At 56.4% G+C, this 17,994-nt stretch overlaps 1 protein-coding gene across 1 annotated transcript in view; it reads right to left on the reverse strand.

Annotated features, from left to right (window-relative positions):
• Window positions 1-2,643: 2,643 nt before the first annotated feature.
• The window catches only part of Ano10 (anoctamin 10), a 136,150-nt gene continuing 120,799 nt past the window's right edge, over window positions 2,644-17,994 (reverse strand). The window contains exon 13 of the mRNA XM_023700751.1: window positions 2,644-3,011. Within this exon, the coding sequence (XP_023556519.1) occupies window positions 2,943-3,011 (69 nt within the window). The 3' untranslated portion in view covers window positions 2,644-2,942. The remainder of the gene's footprint in view (window positions 3,012-17,994) is intronic.

Consider the following 17,994-nt stretch of genomic DNA (forward strand, 5'->3'; position numbering starts at 1 on the left):
GGAGCGGCGGGGGGCCGCCCTGGCAGCGGGTTTGTTTATCCCGGGGAAGAAGTTCAGGCGCAGGAGTCGGGGAAACAGGGCGGACCGGGAGGAGGGATGCGGTGCGGCAGAGGCGGTCGCCACAGGGACTCGCCGCCATCGCCCCCGCCGAAGCAGCCTCGGTGCCCGTGGCCGCCGCAGCCGGAGAGGAGCCGCGGAGACTGCCCGCCGCCGGCCGAGCGTCCGGGTAGGTGCCCCCCGCCCCCCGCCCCGGCCGTCCCGTCCCGCGGTGGCCGCTGTAGGCTTGGCGCGCGGCACGGCCTGCCTCAGAGCAGCACCTGCGGTGGGCGAGGCGCCCACGAGGCTCACTTCCGTCTTCCCTCTGTTCCTTGTGCGATTGCTATCTGTCCATATGTACAGATTCGTAAAAATAGTGTTGAGGAAACTAAACATGAAAGAATTTTGCCTCCATATTTGTAATTTCTAGCACCTTCCTTTTTGGTGCAAACCTGAATGTCTGCCTCCAGCCCTGGAACAGGACACCCCGCCCCACGCCGCACGCCCACGCCCCAGCGCGGCACCAGCCCATTCCGCCTGATGGAAAAAAATATTTATATTCACTTGTGAAAGTCAGTTTTACTAGGTGTAAAATTCTAGGTTATTTCAGTGCTGAACTCTGAACGGTCCATCGCCAAATGCTGGGTTTTGCTGTCTCACAAAAAGGTGCTGGATTTCAACACAGTCCCTGTGGCCTGTGCCCAGTGCTTGAAGCTGTTGCTTCATGTGTTGTCTGGTTTTGTCACAGTTCTCTGCCACCTGGCCGAAGGTGGAAGTCACAGGCTCCTCCGACCTCTCGCCGGCTGCTCCTCAGTGAGAAGCTGGGGTCCCCCAGTGCCCTGGGCCCGTTGCTTGCGGTCTCCACTCCTGGGCCCTCTGGCGCCAGCGACCTGGCTGGTCGCGTGGCAGGTGCCCTGGGCAATCCTGGCTGGGCCTGGCTTGGCTCTCAGAGCCACTGGTGCCCACCCACCTCCCCAAGGGGACAGGAGCCCTGTGCCAGCTCCTGCCACCCACAGGAGCCTCTCGCAGGATTTGGCCTCAGGGAGCACTCGGGGTTTTGGGGTTATAGAGGTGCAGCAGGGGCCTCCCGGGGCCCTGTGTGCGCCAGGGTCCCAAAGGTGGGCTGGCCAGGCCACCTGTGGGACCTGATGACTGTCCCTCCTGGTTGGAGCAAGGTAAGCTCCAGGTGTGTGGACAGGCTGAGGTGCCCAGCTTGGCCCCGTGGTGCTGGCAGGGACACCGTCCTGTGACTTACGGGGACCTCTGGCCCATGAGGGTAGCACTGGCAGTCTCACAGGTCACAGGGACCCAGGTGAGAGGGCACTCTCCCACGACCTGCCCCATAATGTCCCTTCCGGGGCCTCAGTGCCAGCTGTGTGGCGGCTGGGAGAGCCCTAGGCCAGGGCTTCGCATGCCCCCTGGCGGGTGAGTTCCCCTTTGGCGCTCTGGGGGTGTCATGGCCATTGTTGGGGAGCAGGTGTCCCCTCCTCCTGCAGAGTCTGAGGAGAGCAGGCGTCCCCTGCCATGCCCTCATCTCCTCGGCAAGGGTCACTGTGCGGGCCAGGACCCCAGGCCACGGACGAGAGTGCAGAGCAGGTGGCAAGGACAGGCTTGCAGCTGACGCCCTGCCCGGCATGCGGCACTGGGTCCAGCTCAGTCAGGTTGGGACCCTAGCGTGGGGGCACAAAGGGCATGGTGGCCCCTGTCCCGGCCCTGCCAACTGTGTCACACAGCTCCTAAGCATGGCCACGCACTAGATGTCGCCTGCCTGAGTGTGGGAACAGTCTGGCTGGCCAGGCCATCTGCCCCAGCCTAGGCCCCAGCGGGTGGTGTGGCCAGCAGGGCCCAGGCTGAGTGGTGACCGCATGCAGATGGCTGAGGAGACCATGGTGCCGGGCCCCAACCCTCACAGCCACCGTGTCCATGGGCCTGGTCTCCAGGGCCCTACCTGACCTTGGCCCTTCCCAGGATCACCCAGCAGGCTGAAGATGAGGGAGACCTCAGGCTTATGATGCTTGGGACTGGGGTGGCCACCACCTCGACTCCTTAGAACATGAGGGGCCACACCCCCAGCAGCCATGTGGGACCCCAGGGGCCTCAGCCCATGCTGAGGGGCCAGGTCCTTGCTGCAGAATACAGTGGGTGGGGCTGGGCTTCAAACTCGAGCATGGGGAAGACGAGGGCTGCCCAAGTCGCTTCCCCAGTGGGTGGGCTGCCACTTCTGGCTGCAGCAGCCTGTGGTGCCGGGTGGCAGTGCAGGGTGTCCCCAGTTAGTCTATGCATGGGACAGGACTGGGGTGAGACAGCCCCTGTACACTACCAGGAGCCAGGGCATACTGCACAAGCTGCCCATGGCCCTCGAGTGCTCCTGGGGTGGCATCAGCAGCACCCCATCAGACCCAGGTCCCCACCCTGGGCTTCCTGTCTCCCCACTCCACCATTACTATGAATATTTGAGACAGGGTTTCCCTAAGTTGCCTGTGATAGGCTCAAATTCATGACCCTCCCGCCTCAGTGCTCTCAGGAGCTGGGATCACAGTGCCGCCGACCACTGCGCCGCGCCTAACCGTCTGGCCCAGGGTGGTCTTAGAGCAGAGAAGGCTGGGCTGTCTCTGTCCGCACCTGTGCAGAGAAGCGGGAGTCAGGGGTGGCGGGGCCTTTAATAGCTCGGTGACTGTGGCTTTGCTGACAGGAGTAGTGAGCGTTAGAGACTGAGGAGGAGGTCTGGGGTGCAGAACTGGCCCCCTTCAGCAGGGCAGGCTCTGGCAGGGCAGGTGGCAACTGTGAGGACCTCATGGAGCCTGCGGGAGGCCGCGGAGGTGGCGGGTGCTGACTGCTGGGGAGAAGCCCAGGCCACGGCAGCACGGGCAGCAGGGACACGTTGTGGGGCAGGTGTTGGCGGGGGCTCAGGCAACTGTCTCTTCCTCGCCTTCCCTCGGCTCCTCCTTCAGGCTGTCGGCCGTGAACTTCATTTGCTGTTGACAGAACAAGGACACCATGAGCCATCGTGGCTGGGTGTGGGCACTGAGGCTTCTGTCGGCCTGGCTCGAGACTGTGGCTATGCACCAGGAGAAATGCCACCTCACATGGGGACTGGCGCCTCCTGGCTGGAGAGGCTGCTCCTCGCCTCCGCCCCACCCCACCCTACACCCCAGGTCCCTGCTGTGACCTGGCCTGAGAGGCTGAAGGAGCCCTGGCACTGTGGCATCCTAAGAAGGCAGGCCTCCCTGAGGGGCTGTGCCCTGCTGCCCTGTCTGTCCCTCACCAGCCCACCCTGCCTCTCAGTCCTGATGCGGATGTCTCGGGAACCTGTGATGGTCTGGCTTGAGCGTCCCACAGGACAATGACAGGAAAGAGTGAACCAAGGAGCCATGAGCCTTTCTCCCCATGGCCTGCAGCGCTGGAAGCAAAGGCTGCAGGCGCCTAACTCAGCAGAGCAACTGGGAGACCAAGCGCATCCTGTCCTGGGCCGGGACCTGCAGGCGTTTCCTGTAGGCGGGTCTGGGCGCCCAGTGCCAGCTGCTCCAGGGGGGCTGGGAGGAGGAGCCGCTGCCTGGGAGCCAGGGTAAAAGTCCCATCTGCTGCACACGATGCCAGCTGGGTGCTCTGTGTCCTCCCTTTGGAGTGACTGGGAGCCCCGTCCTCATCTGCTGCCTCTCAGGCCCTGTGTTGGGGTCCCCAGCCTCACAGTGGGGTGCAGCTCCTGCCAGCTAGTGACCTACGAGGTCTTGGGGCCACCTGGGCTGCAGGGACCCTGCGGTCCTTTCCTCAAGTCCTCTGCAAAGCCAAGTGACCTGGGGTCTCTGGTTCCCAGCAGGGTGGGGCCCAAGGGTGTCTCAAGGCCATGAGGCTGAGATGGGTTGGAGAGCTGCAGTCAGCAGCCATGGCCACAGGTCCCCTGAGAGGCTTAGCTCTACAGTTTCCTTGGCAACAGTATCCCCTCTGGAGACTCCCTGGCTCCTTTGGGGTCCCTTAAATGCAAACCTTCCCCAAAATACCAGCAGCAGGATGGGGTTGACCTTTGCCCCTGTAGAGTTCCACAGTGCAAGAGAATGGAATGTTCTACAACATATGACTCATTGAATTGGGCTCCAAATTATTCTTTAAAAAGTGCAGGCTGACTTCTCCGTCACTGTCCCTGGCCACCCCAAGAGGCCTGGGGGATGGCAGTGCTACCCTGGCCTGGGAGGCACTGTGACCCAGGGAGCTCAGGTGCCCGCCACGTCCCTGGTCTCCCACACTCTGGAAGGTTCTGCCCTTCATGTCAGGAAGGGGGACACCATCCAGGGCCCAGGATTCAGTGGGGTGGCTGCCGAGGGCCTCTCAGCTTGCTGACTACACAGGCGCTGGTTCCACAGCTGTCACCAGTGGCATGGGGATGGCTGGGCTAAGCGCTGTGTTTGGGGACAGGCACCAGAGCTGGGCAGTTACACAGCAGCCTGGAGGGACCACATCTCCATGGAGCCTGGTTCACCCTGTCACAGCCACGGGGGAGTCTACTCAGGCCAGCAGGACTCTGGAATCGCAGCACCCTGCCAGCAGCACCCCAGGGCTCCAGCACCAACCTGTGGGGTTGCCTTCCTGTCCTCTGCAGGGACATGCGAGAAGGAAGCAGAGCACATGCTGGGTGACCAGTGCCAGCCCTGCAGCTTCTCAGATGGCCCCGGGCGTCCCTCCCCCGGTCCTGTGTACCCCACCGGCCAGCCTCGGTCCCCACACCCCTTTCCTCGCCTGCTCCTGTCCCCAAGCTGGCCAAGTGACCCAAGGAAACAGGACTGGAAAGCCACCCAAAGCCCTTCCATCAAGCCTCTGCTAGCTCCTGCGAGCATTCCTCCGACCGCATTCCTCACCTCAGGCTCTGCCATCCACCCGTCCCCTTCCCGCACAGCACACTAGGTCTTCAGGGTCTGCATGTGTCTTCCTGCAGTTCTGTCTCTGTGGGAGTCACATCACAGAGTCCACTTTGCCCCATGTCCACCCCACGAGACAGTGCTGGTGACTCCGGGCCCCAGGGAGACCTGCATCCTTTCTGGCCCATGGTCACGCAGGGCGTAGCTCAGCCTCTGCTGACCTGAGCCATGGCACCAGGAAAAAAGCAAGCGCCCATCCCGACTGATGACCCAAACTTCTCAACTCCAGAAGGAGCTGGAGTCCTCACTAAAGCCTGCACTTTGTAGGAGGAAGTGACATCAGCCACAGAGGAACACACAAGCCAGCTCAAGAGGAGCAAAGTGGGGATGGCATGTTCCAAACACACTCTACTTGGGAACCAAGGTCACTGCCCACACGGGTGGCAGGAGGGGGGAAGTGTGCTGAGAGAATCACGGGCCCCACACCTTGCCAGCAGGGACCTGCAGTGTCACGGGTGGGCGAAGCAGAGGCATCTGGGACCTCATGCAGGTGCCACGCCACTGCCCCCACCGGCATTCTGTAAAGCAGCCCCTAAGAGCTTCTATGGATGGGCAGCAGTGGGTGAAGGACAGACCACTGGCCAGGTCAGACATGCTCACTCAAGAAGCAAGGCCACCATGTGTCCTGCCAGGAAGCCCCGACATCCCTCAGAATGCACTTGGGATGTGTGTGTGTGTGTGTGTGTGTGTGTGTGTGTGTGTGTGTGTTTCTGGGACTTGGCACCAGGATTACTAGGCTTTTGAATGAGGCCTCCTAAGTGGACAACCTGACCCATGGAACAGTCTAGCAAATGTTCCTTTCAAAACATCTTATGATTTTAAATAACACCTAGAAAATGTTAAGATCTGCCATGATTTTCACCTGCGACGTGTCTAATGCTCCCTTGTAATCCTGAACAAATCTGAAGTCCTGAGCGCTGCTGGGATCTTCTGGGAGTTGAGGGGCTCTGCTGTTCATGGGGCCCACGCAGCAGTCCCTGGAGGGACCCTGGGTCACAGGGCTGTACCGTGAGCGGACCAGTGGATTCCTAGTGCAGCCCACAGGGAACAGGACAGCCATGAGAAACACTGTCACTGTCCAGAAATCTGCCGTTGCTGAACTCTGAAATCCTAGCACCAAGGGTGGGACTTTCACAGTGTGACTGGGTCCTGGGAGCGTCCCCTTGGCAAGCAGGACTCACTGACCCCGGAGCCTTCCTCTGACACCACCTGCCGGGCCCTGCACAGGAACCATTGGCAAACAGGACGCCTTGCAAGCTGACGTGGAAGCAGGTGGCGCCTTAATCCTGGGCTTCTATGCCCCAGAACCGCAGGCAACACATTTCAACAGCTTAAAATTATTCCATCTTGGGTATGTCATGTGGAGGAGCGGAGCCCGGCTGATGTGCACAGCACGCTGGCAAAGACTGCTGGACACTTCGATCGACAGACTTTTTCCCAGGGAGCCGCGGTGTCATCCTGAGTATAGAGTTAGCACTGCCTGGTGACTAACGGGTTCACCTGGTCCCACCCACTTCTCAGAGGTTACTTTGCCAAAGGTCATTCTCCACTTCTTTAGGCCTGGACAGAAAAATGTTTTTCCTCTTATTTACTTCAAGGAGCAGAGAATGACGTGTGATCATTTTTTTAGCAATTCTTGAGTGCAGCGTGGAGGAGGAGGGGAAGGAGGAGCTGTAACAGCTCTGAGGCAGCACGAGGTGGCTCTGGCCACTGCAGCCTGTTCATCTAACCCCAAGCATCTCCAGGATGGCTGTGTCCTAACTGGCTGCTGGGCTGGAACCGAACCAGCACACCAGGGCCACAGGGCACAAAAGCATAGGCCTTAGGGAGCACCACGGCACCCAGGCAGGACTGGCCAAGGCTGTCTGCAGAAACGGTTTGCTTTTGGATGTCACGGGCCAATGCTGATATCGTGAAGGCAAGAGGGAGGCTACCCTCAGGTTCATGGCTCTACTTTTAAACGGAGTGACACTGCTGCTCTGAGGGTCCTGCCCCAAGAGGGTCATCTCCTGGCTGTGGGAAGAGCAGCCACTAGGGACACAGAGGGAACCACAGGAGGGGTCTGCTTTCGCCTGGCAGAGGACGGCCCCCTGAAGCACATGAACGCCTCCAGGGGGCTGCACTGCCCTTTTATGGAGTGACATTAGTTCACAACTCTGTGCGGAGGACATGGACACCAAATCGCTTCCCACATTCCTGGTTCCTTCCTGTCTATGGGGACAGGGTATGATGGGCCCCTGTGGTGTGCAGGGTCTTAGTGAGGATACCACCCTGCGGTAAGACGAGAGCTTTTGGGTAGCCCTGTCTACTCCAGTACAGTGATGCTGACCAAGGACAGAGTGGCCAGGCTGGCCAGGCTCTGCCGCGCCGTGCAGGGTACAGGCTGGAATCCGGGCTCTAGGCAGGCACTCCAGGGCCATCGGTGTGGTGTTACCCTTGGAGGTGGTGACCGCCAAGCTGAATGCAGCACTTCCAGCCCATGCAATGCCCCCTCCTCCAGGGCAGCCTCTCCCCAGTGTAGGCAGGACCTTCCCAAGACTCACGCCAGAGGTCAGCACCGCTTAGCAGTAGCAATTGTGCCACCTCCCCTGGGAGCAAGCAAGGGTCACCAGCTCAGAGGCGTGGTGCTGCTTTTGGTGCACACCACCACTGCTCGGGACAGCAGCTCAGAGGGCTGTACCCAGGGGGGGCCCTGGTGTGAGCCAGCAGCAGCCCTAAAAAGGCTGGACAGATGGAAGGTGGGGCAGGACAGCATGTGAAGGCAAGGGACAGGGCCTGGGGGTTGGGGGAGGCCCACAGGGCAAGGGTTCCACGCTGGCAGAGCAGGCTGACCACAGCCCCGGTACCCAGAGGAGCTCAGGCTTGGAGCAGGACCCTGGTGAGCGACACTGTTTCTATTCAGAGAGCAGGCTGTGGCCAGAGGGAAACGGGCTGGGAAGAGGAGGCAGTGGGCAGAATCTGGAAAGACAGGCCGAGAAGCTGCACGCCTGCAACCTAGCAGGTGGGGCCGGGGCTGGAAGGAGAGCAGGGTCAGCCTGGGTTGCACTGACAACAAAGACGGGAGATGGGGGTGGAGCTTACAACAAATGCCTGGGTGGGCAAGGGATATGGCTCAGCAGCACAGGGACTGCCTGGCAAGCAGGAGGTTGTGTGTTCGATTCCTGGTAACGAACCCCCTCCCAACAACAATAACAAACCCAAATACCTGGCAAAAAACCACATTTTAAATACACACACACACACACACACACACACACACACACACAGAGGCAAAATCTGGACACCCGTGTAAATCACAAATGTAGGCACTAGAATTCTTAACCTAAAAGGAAACCTGAAAGTCCATTCCCATAATCAGCTCTTGGTTAGACAGTTCTCAAATGATATAAAAGAATCTTAGTGCTTCTTAAAGTAGATTTATAGAAACGAATTAATCTTAGAGTCTGCAGTGGTGTACTTTAGTTAGGACAGTTTCTGTACTTCTCCAAGTATCAAACAGAAACACAGACGCAGTGTAACTGCGGGACAGACTCCGACTCTGAAAATGGTTTGGGTTTGGAGGGCCTTTAGGCTCCTCTGAGGAGCTGGAATGTAACTCTGAGGATGGCTTCGGAAGATGTAGAATCAACACAATTTTACCCAAAGCATCTTCCAAATCGGCCCATGCTTTAGTAATCCGGTGCCCAGATTAACAGCCTGACACACTGCTCAAAGGTCACAAAGGACACCTGCTGAGCGAAGGCGCCACACCGGGATGCGCTGTGAGCCACAGGCTTGGCAGTGCTGGACATCCTGGGTGACACCATGCAGGCCCTGCCACCAAGCCCAGGGTGGGATCTGGCCTCAGGCCCGCATCCCAGTGCCTCCTGGCCGGTGCTCTGCTCACAGCGTGTCTAGCACGCATCCTCTCGTGCAAGGAGGCGGCTCTCACCAAGCTCCTGCAGCCGAGGCGCGTTCAGCATACTGCGCGCCAGTGGGGGCCAAACACCCCAAGCTCTGGTGCAGCCACGGGGGAGAAGAGGTGGCGCCTGTGGCATCACAGGAAGAGAGGGAGGTGCCCATCTTCCTTCTGGGAGCCAGCCCTTTCTGCCTTCCAGGGACTTGTTCTCTAGCTATAAAATGTAGTGCATACTACTTCATTACTGCAGGGAACTGGAATGGGTTTTGACAGTTGATTTTAATACAGGGCAAAAGAACATTTACAACCAATGATGAAATAAGATTCTAACAAATTCAAAAGAATATGGCTGCTATGGGACTCAGAAACCAGCTGACCCATCCCCCTGGAGCCTCCCCTGGGGTCAGGGTGGGCTGTCAAAGCTAAGTGGCCACAGCTGGAGGGGGGGCACTTGAGGACCGGGCCTTCTCAGCCCGCACCGTGCTCTCTTTTCTGTTTTTACTCTCAAATCCCATTGCTTGAGAAGAAAACTTGAAGGACGAAGAGGAAAACTTGGGCCTTCCTTCTATGCTAAGTGAAAAGTTGGGACCCTGTGGAAAGGGCGGCCGCACACATGGCTCCCAGAAGTGCATGCATTCTGTGAGGTTCACATTCTCCTGCCTTCTGGAACCTGCCAGATTTCAAAGGACGACAGCCAGGTAAAGCAAAGGGAATAAAGGTGCTACACTGATGTTTTCACTGTATTTTTACATAAAGATTTTTTCCTTTACCTGATTTTTTTTTCTTTTTTTTTTTTTTTAATGGAACCAGGGATTGAACTCAGGCCCTTGCGCTTGCCAGGGAAGCACTTATTCTACTGAGCCATCTCCCCGGCCCCTCTTTACCTGATCTTAACTGTGTCCCTTAACGGTTGCTATGGTGAGCAGAAACACAGAAATGGCACCAGGATTTGGAGGCAGACTTATTTATGTTGAGGGGCACTGACTGGGATCATTCCCAAAATATCTGGCCCTCGTCTCTGTGGTCTGGGGCTGAGATGGGATGAGCAGGAAGTGCACGGGCTGCGTGGCTTACCCCTGGGACCGTCTGCACGATGCCCACTGAGTACCAGCCACACATCTCAGCGACTAGCTGCACCTGGAACAGGAGCTGTTACCCAGGCAACTAAGAGACTACAGTATGGGGGGGGGGGTTCTGTCACAATGTCATTCAAAAATTTTGTTCTAGAACATGACAGTCTCCTTGCTGGCTCCACTCCATGCCTGATCCTGCAGGGCGATACCATCTGCTCTGCAGCAAGTCCTGAGTGCTTACATTTGCAAAACAACCAAACAAGAGGAAAGATGCACAGTAAACTATTTGGATGTGCTCTTTTGACCAGGATGCAATTTATGTGACCGCCAAGAAAGTGACACTACCAAGCCCACTCCCACCTACCAGCCTCAAAACAGAAACCCTTGCCAACTTCCGCATTTAATTGCACGAGAAAATATACTATGGTCACAGCAGTGTAAGATGTCTGGTGAACCCCCCAGAGAGCAGAGGGTCCTCAGCGGCCCAAAGCTCAGGTTTCCGGGGACAGGGCTTGAACCTGCTACCTTGGTTCTGCACCAAGGCACAGCCCCTCTTCCTCTACTTGTTGAAGCTTTGTTTCCACAAAAACTATTTTAATTTCATTTCTGTAGGTACTGCCAACTAACAGGCCCAAATAATATCTTGACTGTTAGAGGCTGGCATCCAATGACTCAAATAAGACCCTGACACCTAACATGGAATAATGCCCAAGTCATACAGCTGGATGTGCAGGAATCAGCCGGCTCTGCCCTCCCACGATGACACCACCTTGCGCCCACTTAGAGGTATGGGGCTAGACCCTCACTCACAGGCACGGGCTAGTGTCCAGGTAGCTGGAACCGGTGGTGGCACTAACATTGACGTGCTCCGTGTGCAGAGAAGGCAGAGGGAGAAGTGAGAGATAACTGCAGATACCAAAGATTCCCACTGCCCCTGCGATGGCTGCCGCTGCTGGCGGCCAGCTCTCGGCCAAGTGCCAGGCGCTGGCCTAGCAGCTTCTGAGCATTGTCTCTCTCTCTCCAGACCAACAGAGATGCACTGTTCCAGCCGAGAGTGAACTCAAGCTCCAGTGAATGGACTGCCCGTCTCTGCATCACTTCCCGGGCACAGTCAGCGCTTTCTTCTTCGAGCCATGAAAGAAGCCATACAAATGGTAAGCCACTGTCTATGCCCTGCTGTCTGAAGGGTGAGGAGCAGAGCTGCAGAAGGGCCTTGATGGAAGACAGGGAGGAGATGGCAGAGGGCACCCAGTTGGCGCAGGTTCCACACTCCGCACTCCTGCTTCTCATGGACCCACCCCTGGCTTTGCTCTGCCCTCGTCAAGGAGCAGGTGCCAGGACAGGACGGACAGATACCAGGCACCTCTCGTTCCAGCTCTGTTGAACATGGGCTCTTTGTTTGCCTCCCAGGAAGGGTGTGCCACTGGCGCAGGATTGCCTGGCCTCAGGGTAGAATACTTGTCTGTAGGATCTGAATTTGGTCCTTCAGCTCCTTGTGTGCTGTTACTGTTAAACACAGCTACGGTAGTAAAATACTCTAGGCAGCCAGACAGGGCCAACCCTTGAGGGAGGCAGGGCAGTGAGAACGTCACAGCTGTGACCTGGCCAGGCACACCTGTTGAGATAAAGATGGACAGCCACGCCCTCACTCCTGGGCCTGGGAGGTAATCGGCACCACCTGGCCCAGGAAAGCCTAGGTTGGTGACCAGGACCCTGATCCAGCCCTTCCTCAAACGGCCTTGTTGTTTTCATGCACACTGCTCCGTGGCCTGCTTCCTTGTGGGATGTTACCTCAGCGGCTGGACGTGGGATCATACTGGTGGATCACAGTTTGTCCCATGTTGTTCCCCCCTCGTGGCTTAACTTTGTAAAACATCCTTGAGAAGTGGGCTTGTCAGCAACCCCCTTTTGGGTCCCCTCGTCTCTCAGGAGCTGCCTCTAATAAATTATTTCCCCTCTCACCTCGGTTGTTCCTCAGGATTCATTCTTGACGTTTGGGGAACACCAACTCAGCACATGTGACATCTAGCAGGGGGGTGTTGCTAGGAGCCCAAGTGTCTCCCACCCCACCCCACCCGGCTCTGAGCCCTCTGGTTGCCCCCTGCTCGGAGCCCCCCAGCTGAGAGCACTGCGCAGGGCCTGGCCTGTTCTCAGGAAGGTCTTGTCAGATGGAAGACAGCCCTGCACAAGAGGGAGTCATGGGTATCCCCAAAGAAAACAGGAAAAGCAGGACAATCTGCTGAAAATGAAGTAAAACACACACAAAAATAAGCAACTAATAAAAACCCCTAAGAATACGAGGGGTGCTACATGAAAGTACGAAAGTAGGGACTCGCAGGACATTAGGTTCAAACAATGCTCTGTGCTTAGTCCTTTCTCTTCCTAAGATACTAAAACGACAAGGGCCGAAAGCAAAGGCGACTGAGGAGACGTGCGCAAAGGCTGCACCAAGTCCTCGCCCAAGCTCCAGTCGGCCTTGCTGAACTGGCGTCACCGTACTTGGGGAAACGCTGCTCTGGTTTATTTCAGACTGCCTGCCCAGTGGACTCACCGTTCCAGGGGCCCTGATCGGAGCCCCCTCCTGGAGGAAGGCCCCGCCCCGGTGCCCATGCCCTCTGCACTCGGCTGGGCCTGACCCCGCACCTGGCCACCGCGGTCTGCCTCCCTGCAGACGGTGCTGCCCGCCTCGGGCTGGGGGTGGCAGGGGCAGAGTGCTCGCCTACGGTGCAGAGGCCCTGCGTTTGATCCTAAGCATGACAGAAACAACAAAAACCTCAAACCCAAACTACCCATCTCCAGAGATAGAAGTATTTTACCCTCAACAGTCAAGAAAGTGTTGCCTACAGTAAGAAGTGTGTATTACTAACGCTGTCTGCTGTACCCACCTCCTGACGGCGAGTCCCTCTCCGGGCTGGTACTCCTGTTGTCCTGAGCCAGAAGGTTTGGCGACGAGCCCAGGGCAGCCTGAGGTGGCGGGCATCCGACTCCCCCAGCTATGTCATTAGCTCCAGCCGCGAAGCACACCTGGAAGCGCCCTGGGTCAGCCAGCAGGGCGGGGCTTCAGCGAGAGCTGTGGGTGGAGCATCAGTTCCCTGGCAAGGGGCTCGGGCGGACCGCGAAGTCCCTCGCAGCCACGGTTTGTGGGTGGCCACTGTGCAGCAAGCTACAGAGGCACACACTGATGCTCTGAGGTGGTTTTGTACAACATGTATCATTTAAAAAAGCGAGCCCATTAGGCCCAGAAGGAAAATAAAAGCAACCTGCATTTCTTCTGTCATCCATCAAAGCAAAATTCGTCATCGTGAGGCGGATGGGAGCTTGGAGCTGTGCTTTCCAGACACCAGCTGCTCAGCTTCCCTCCCGCCTGTGACTAACCCCCACTCGCAATTCCAAGGGTGCCCCTTGGGTCCCAGAGGTGCCACAACCTTCCCGCATGAGCCATCCTTGAAGCAGCTTGAATGACGAGAACTGGAGAGGATCAGTTTTCGGTTTTTTTGGTACCAGGAATCAAACTCAGGACCTTGCCCGTGCCGGGCAGCCACTGTGCTACTAAGCCACCAAGACTCTCCAGATCCAATTATTTTCTAAATAATGAACGAGAAGAAATTTGCTTCCAAATTGGCTTGGGGTGAAGATGAGGCCCTGAAAAGTCACAGCCCTGAAACACGGTCACCTGACAGCTGAAGAGTGCCCTGCAGATGGCCTCAGAGCGTGGCAGTGAGGAAACCAAACCAGCGGCCTGGGAAGCTCAGCGGAGAGGAAATCCAGCTGCTCTTTGCCGTATTTTGAGATCTTGGGAATAGGAAAATACAAAGGTTTTTAAAGGGGAAAACAAGAGAAGGGGACGGATCGTGAGCAACGGCGCTATCAGGGCCTGGAACTCGGCTCCTCTCTCCTGTTTCCTAGTGAGGCCTGGTCACAGGTGTCTCTGAGGAGAACAGGACACAGTCGACATCCAACACCAAATCTTGTTTCATGGCCATCTTGCCAAGCACAGGATCCACGTGGCTCCAGCCCCACCAGGCTCAGACTGGGACACTTACCACCAGCTCTGGGGGCAGGTGCGTGCTGCAGTCTCTGCACTGGACCAGAAGAGGGGCCACTCCAAACAGCTGCCCTGCATCCCCAGCTGTCACCACAGACCCACTTAGGCTGCCAGAGACAGCCCCTGAGGCATGGCATCAGGGGAAGCTTGAAGGGGGGCCAAGTCGCTGTCTCGGGACTGCCCCGCGCCACTCACAACTTTGCTATGCTCCCCCAGTGATTTTATTTACAATCAGATAAGAAACATGCTTCAGTGAGAGGTGGCATGTGTCCCCACAGCTGTGGGAAGAGTGATTAAGACGAGGGCTGCTACACTCTGGCCATAGCCAGCACCATCACGCAGGAGGCCTGGGGTTATCACACCCCTGGTCACGTGAGCTCAGCTGTGACTGGGCTCAGAACGCCGCATAAAGAGGCAGCAACAGGGCTCAGAATTGTGCTGGGCAGTGGGCTGGGCGCGCTGAGGTGGCCCAGAGCGTCAGGAGAACCTAGCCAGAGGCGGAACAGGCTGACTCCTGCAGGCCAGGGCCTCAGTGAGACGCAGGCTTCGTGGTTTACTGATGGCCTGGTTTTGGACATTTCTGTTCTTGTTACCAGTTCATTTTTCTTTTTCCTTTAATTATACAAAAGTAGAATAAGAGTCCTCATCAACTGTTAACCCACAGTCAACTTGGTTCACAGACCGCAGCCTCCCTTGCTGGGCTGGCTGTGCATGGGTTATCTACTGCTGCATAACAAAGAACTCCAGATCCCAGCGGCTCTCACAAAGCCTTTCCTATCTCACTTTCTATGGGTGAGGACTGGAGGCAGGTGGGGGGCCCTGGCCCGGGCCTCTGTGTTGCTAGGTGAGGCTGGACAGGCAAACAGGCCAAGGCAACCTGGAGCCTATAGGCTAACTCAGGCCACAGACAGTCTTTGTCAATAAAGTTTTATTAGTACATACCCAGTCTTCATTTACAACCTATGGCCACTTTTGTACTGTTCCAGGAGAAATGAACACTAGTGGTACAGACTGTATGATCCTCATGCAGGCATTTACTATTTGGTTCTCAGTAACAAGTGTGCCAGTCTCTTGGCTCTTCGAGGGTCTGCATTTACGATGCTCTGCTCATGCAGCTGTTAGACACAGGCCAAACGCTCAGGCCTGTGGCCTCTGTCTACCCACAAGTCTCACTACCCATCCTCTGCTTCTCAACAGCAAGTCGCTGAGGTGGGGAAGAGGGCGGAAGCCACCATGGTCTTTTCTCTTTGATAACCTCCTCTCCAAGGGGAGGTCCTGTCATTTTGCTAATAGTCCACCAGCCACATGGGAAAACCAAGACACAGGAACGAGGGGATCCTCATGGGCAGCCAGAGGAGGCTCAGGGCTGTGGGGCTGCTCTTAGACTCTGATAAGTGGAGCCAAGACTGCTCCCCTACCCTATAAAATCAGGGCCCAGGACAGGATCGTGTCTACAGTTTCTCAACTTTAAAATGTGACACGTACTAGTGCAGAGGATTTCTGGTCCCCTGCACTTCTGAGACTGGAGCACAGCATCCCTCTGCCCCAACAGGGGCTGGCTTCAGGAGTCCCACCCAGGAAGACCCAGCCTGCGGGGGCGCGAGGCCCTGCACATGGTGCACAGCTGGATGCGCAAGGCCCGCCGCCCAGGCCCATGGCAGCACCGTGCTAAGCACTGCCACCCTATACTGCTGGGCACACAATGTCACAATTTCCTGCAAATATTTCTGATCTATTGTTGGCTGAACCTGCAGATGTAGAAGCCAAAGATATAGAGAACAAACTGTACTCAATATCTTTTGCTGAATTTTAGTATCAGTATCTTCATTTTGGATTCCGTGTGGGCTCGCCATATTACTGCCTAGGTCCTCGGAATCATTACTGGTATGAAACGATTACCTGCCATTATGGCACCAAAGATTTCCTAGATCCAAATGGCTCTTGTCCCATGCATTCTAATTCTTAGGTGACAGAGACAGACTGATCTAGTGTGCTGCCCTCAGGTGTACTTTACAATCCATATTGCCTAGTCCATCGGTCACTATGTGTTTAGCCCAATCCGCTATCTGTGTCCACAGCATGACAGACTGTTTAGTCATACCCTTCAGATCCTATAGCATTGGAAATCAATAAAAAAAAGTACTGTTTATTACATTAAACAAAAGATTCCCTATTTTAGGAGTCATTAATAATTAAAAATAAAACTTTAGAAGTATGGCTTCTTACACATGCTATGTTCAATAAACTTTTCTTAAATGTAATATGCAAATGTAACAGGTAAAAGATAATTTAAAAGTCAAAGGATTAATGTTGAGTAGTATAAAAGGGTACAAAGGGATGGGACTTTGACACTAATCATAATTAATAATGTACTCATTCAACAAAGCTAACTGGTGCACATCTGGAATCGTGCTGCCCTGGAAGCTTCTAGTCTGGTGGGCACCAACGAATTATCTTTGACCTCAATCAAGCAAATAGTAAAACCTGCCTAAAGAATCAATTCTTTTCCTGAGGCAAGATATACATTATATAAGATTAGCCCCGTAACCACCTGAGGGCACCGCGCAGGGCGTCTCAGCCCCGCTGCACTGCTCAGCTGCCTCAGGCCGCCCTCCACCGCGGAGGCAGCCCCTCCCTGAGCCGGAGCCCTCCTTGCCACCCAGGCAGCAGCATGGGTGGATCCAGCCCAGATCCCCACCCTTGGCCTCCCCCTTTGAGGCCTGTACCCATCCACAGGTTACCAGCCACTCGATTTTATCAGGCTACTGTTTTCTCCCAAGAAAAAAGGGGCTGACGAGCCCATACTGAGGTGGCCTTGCAGGACCTCACCAGGCAAACTTTCCGCCCCTGCTCGCTAGACGCAGGCGCCCTCCGTCCTCACACAGAGCCTCACGTACACGAGGCAAGGGCTCTGCCGCTGAGCTCGCCTCCAGCGGCCTGTCAGCATTTGAGCTAAGGGCGACACTGAGTATGCGTCACAGTGCACTGCAGGCATCGGCCTGGCAAGCAGGAGCTGCTCCTATGTGTCTGCCTCAAGGCTGTAACTGCTGATCGATACACAGCCCCAGATCGGAATTCCTAGAACCCTAACTACATTAACATAAACGTGTATACATACGTATCTTCTTTCTATATATGTTCTCACCCTCAGGTTTTGGGGGAATGGAGTTATGAGGGTCTCGCTGTGTAGTCAGGCTGGTCCTGAAACTCGCAGTGCTCCTCCTGCCTCAGCCTCCCAAGCGCTGGTGCACAGCCCACATCCCGTTAGCTGCCCGAATCCAAGCATCCTGAAGGCTCCGGAGCCACTTACGATGCAGTGCGTTTCTTCTGTGAGTGCAGCACGGGCGGAGTTTTATAATGTATGTGGTCCAGGCCTTCCTGCAGGCTGGACCTGCGCTCCAACCCTTGGGCCCTGCGTGTGGTCTGGTGCCACAGGTACTAGGAAACTGGTAAACTTTGTTTTGTGAGCGCCACTGTGCCCCACAGCACCTGCTGCCCCCCAGCCTAACAGGCACAGGGCTCACCCGCCCTCAGATGTACTCTCTGCCCCGACCCCGCGGAGGCATGGCTGGCTTCCGTCTCTGCCAGTGCATCTATTTGAAGGCTCTTCTTCTTCTGTCCCAGGACATCGTCTGCCATGGATTTCATACACAGCTTCTGAGCTATGCATGAGTCTCCAGACTCTGCCTATACAGTGGAGAGTAACTGAGTGGCTGGGCCTGGCCTGGTCTGACAGCTCCCAGGGACACGGAAGCAGGGCCAAGCACAGGACCCAAACCCTGGCCCCACTGCGGGCTCAGTGCATCAGAACCGCACAGTAGTGGGGGTATGCAGGAACCCTACCTGACTGCAGGAGGAGGGAGGAGGAGACAGAGGAGGTGTCCAGGGCATCAGTCACCCTCAGAGAAGCTCCTGTCTGTCCACTGGGAGTGGGCAGAGGATCAAGCGGTGCTGGCTCCATGCCCGCCCCCACTGTGCTGCCAAGGCCCAGCTGGGGCAGAGCCTGGCTGGGTCCCACGGTGAGCCAGGACA

Source organism: Octodon degus, unplaced genomic scaffold (genome assembly GCF_000260255.1).
Source record: "Octodon degus isolate 3935 unplaced genomic scaffold, OctDeg1.0 scaffold00126, whole genome shotgun sequence".
NCBI classification, from domain to species: domain Eukaryota; kingdom Metazoa; phylum Chordata; class Mammalia; order Rodentia; family Octodontidae; genus Octodon; species Octodon degus.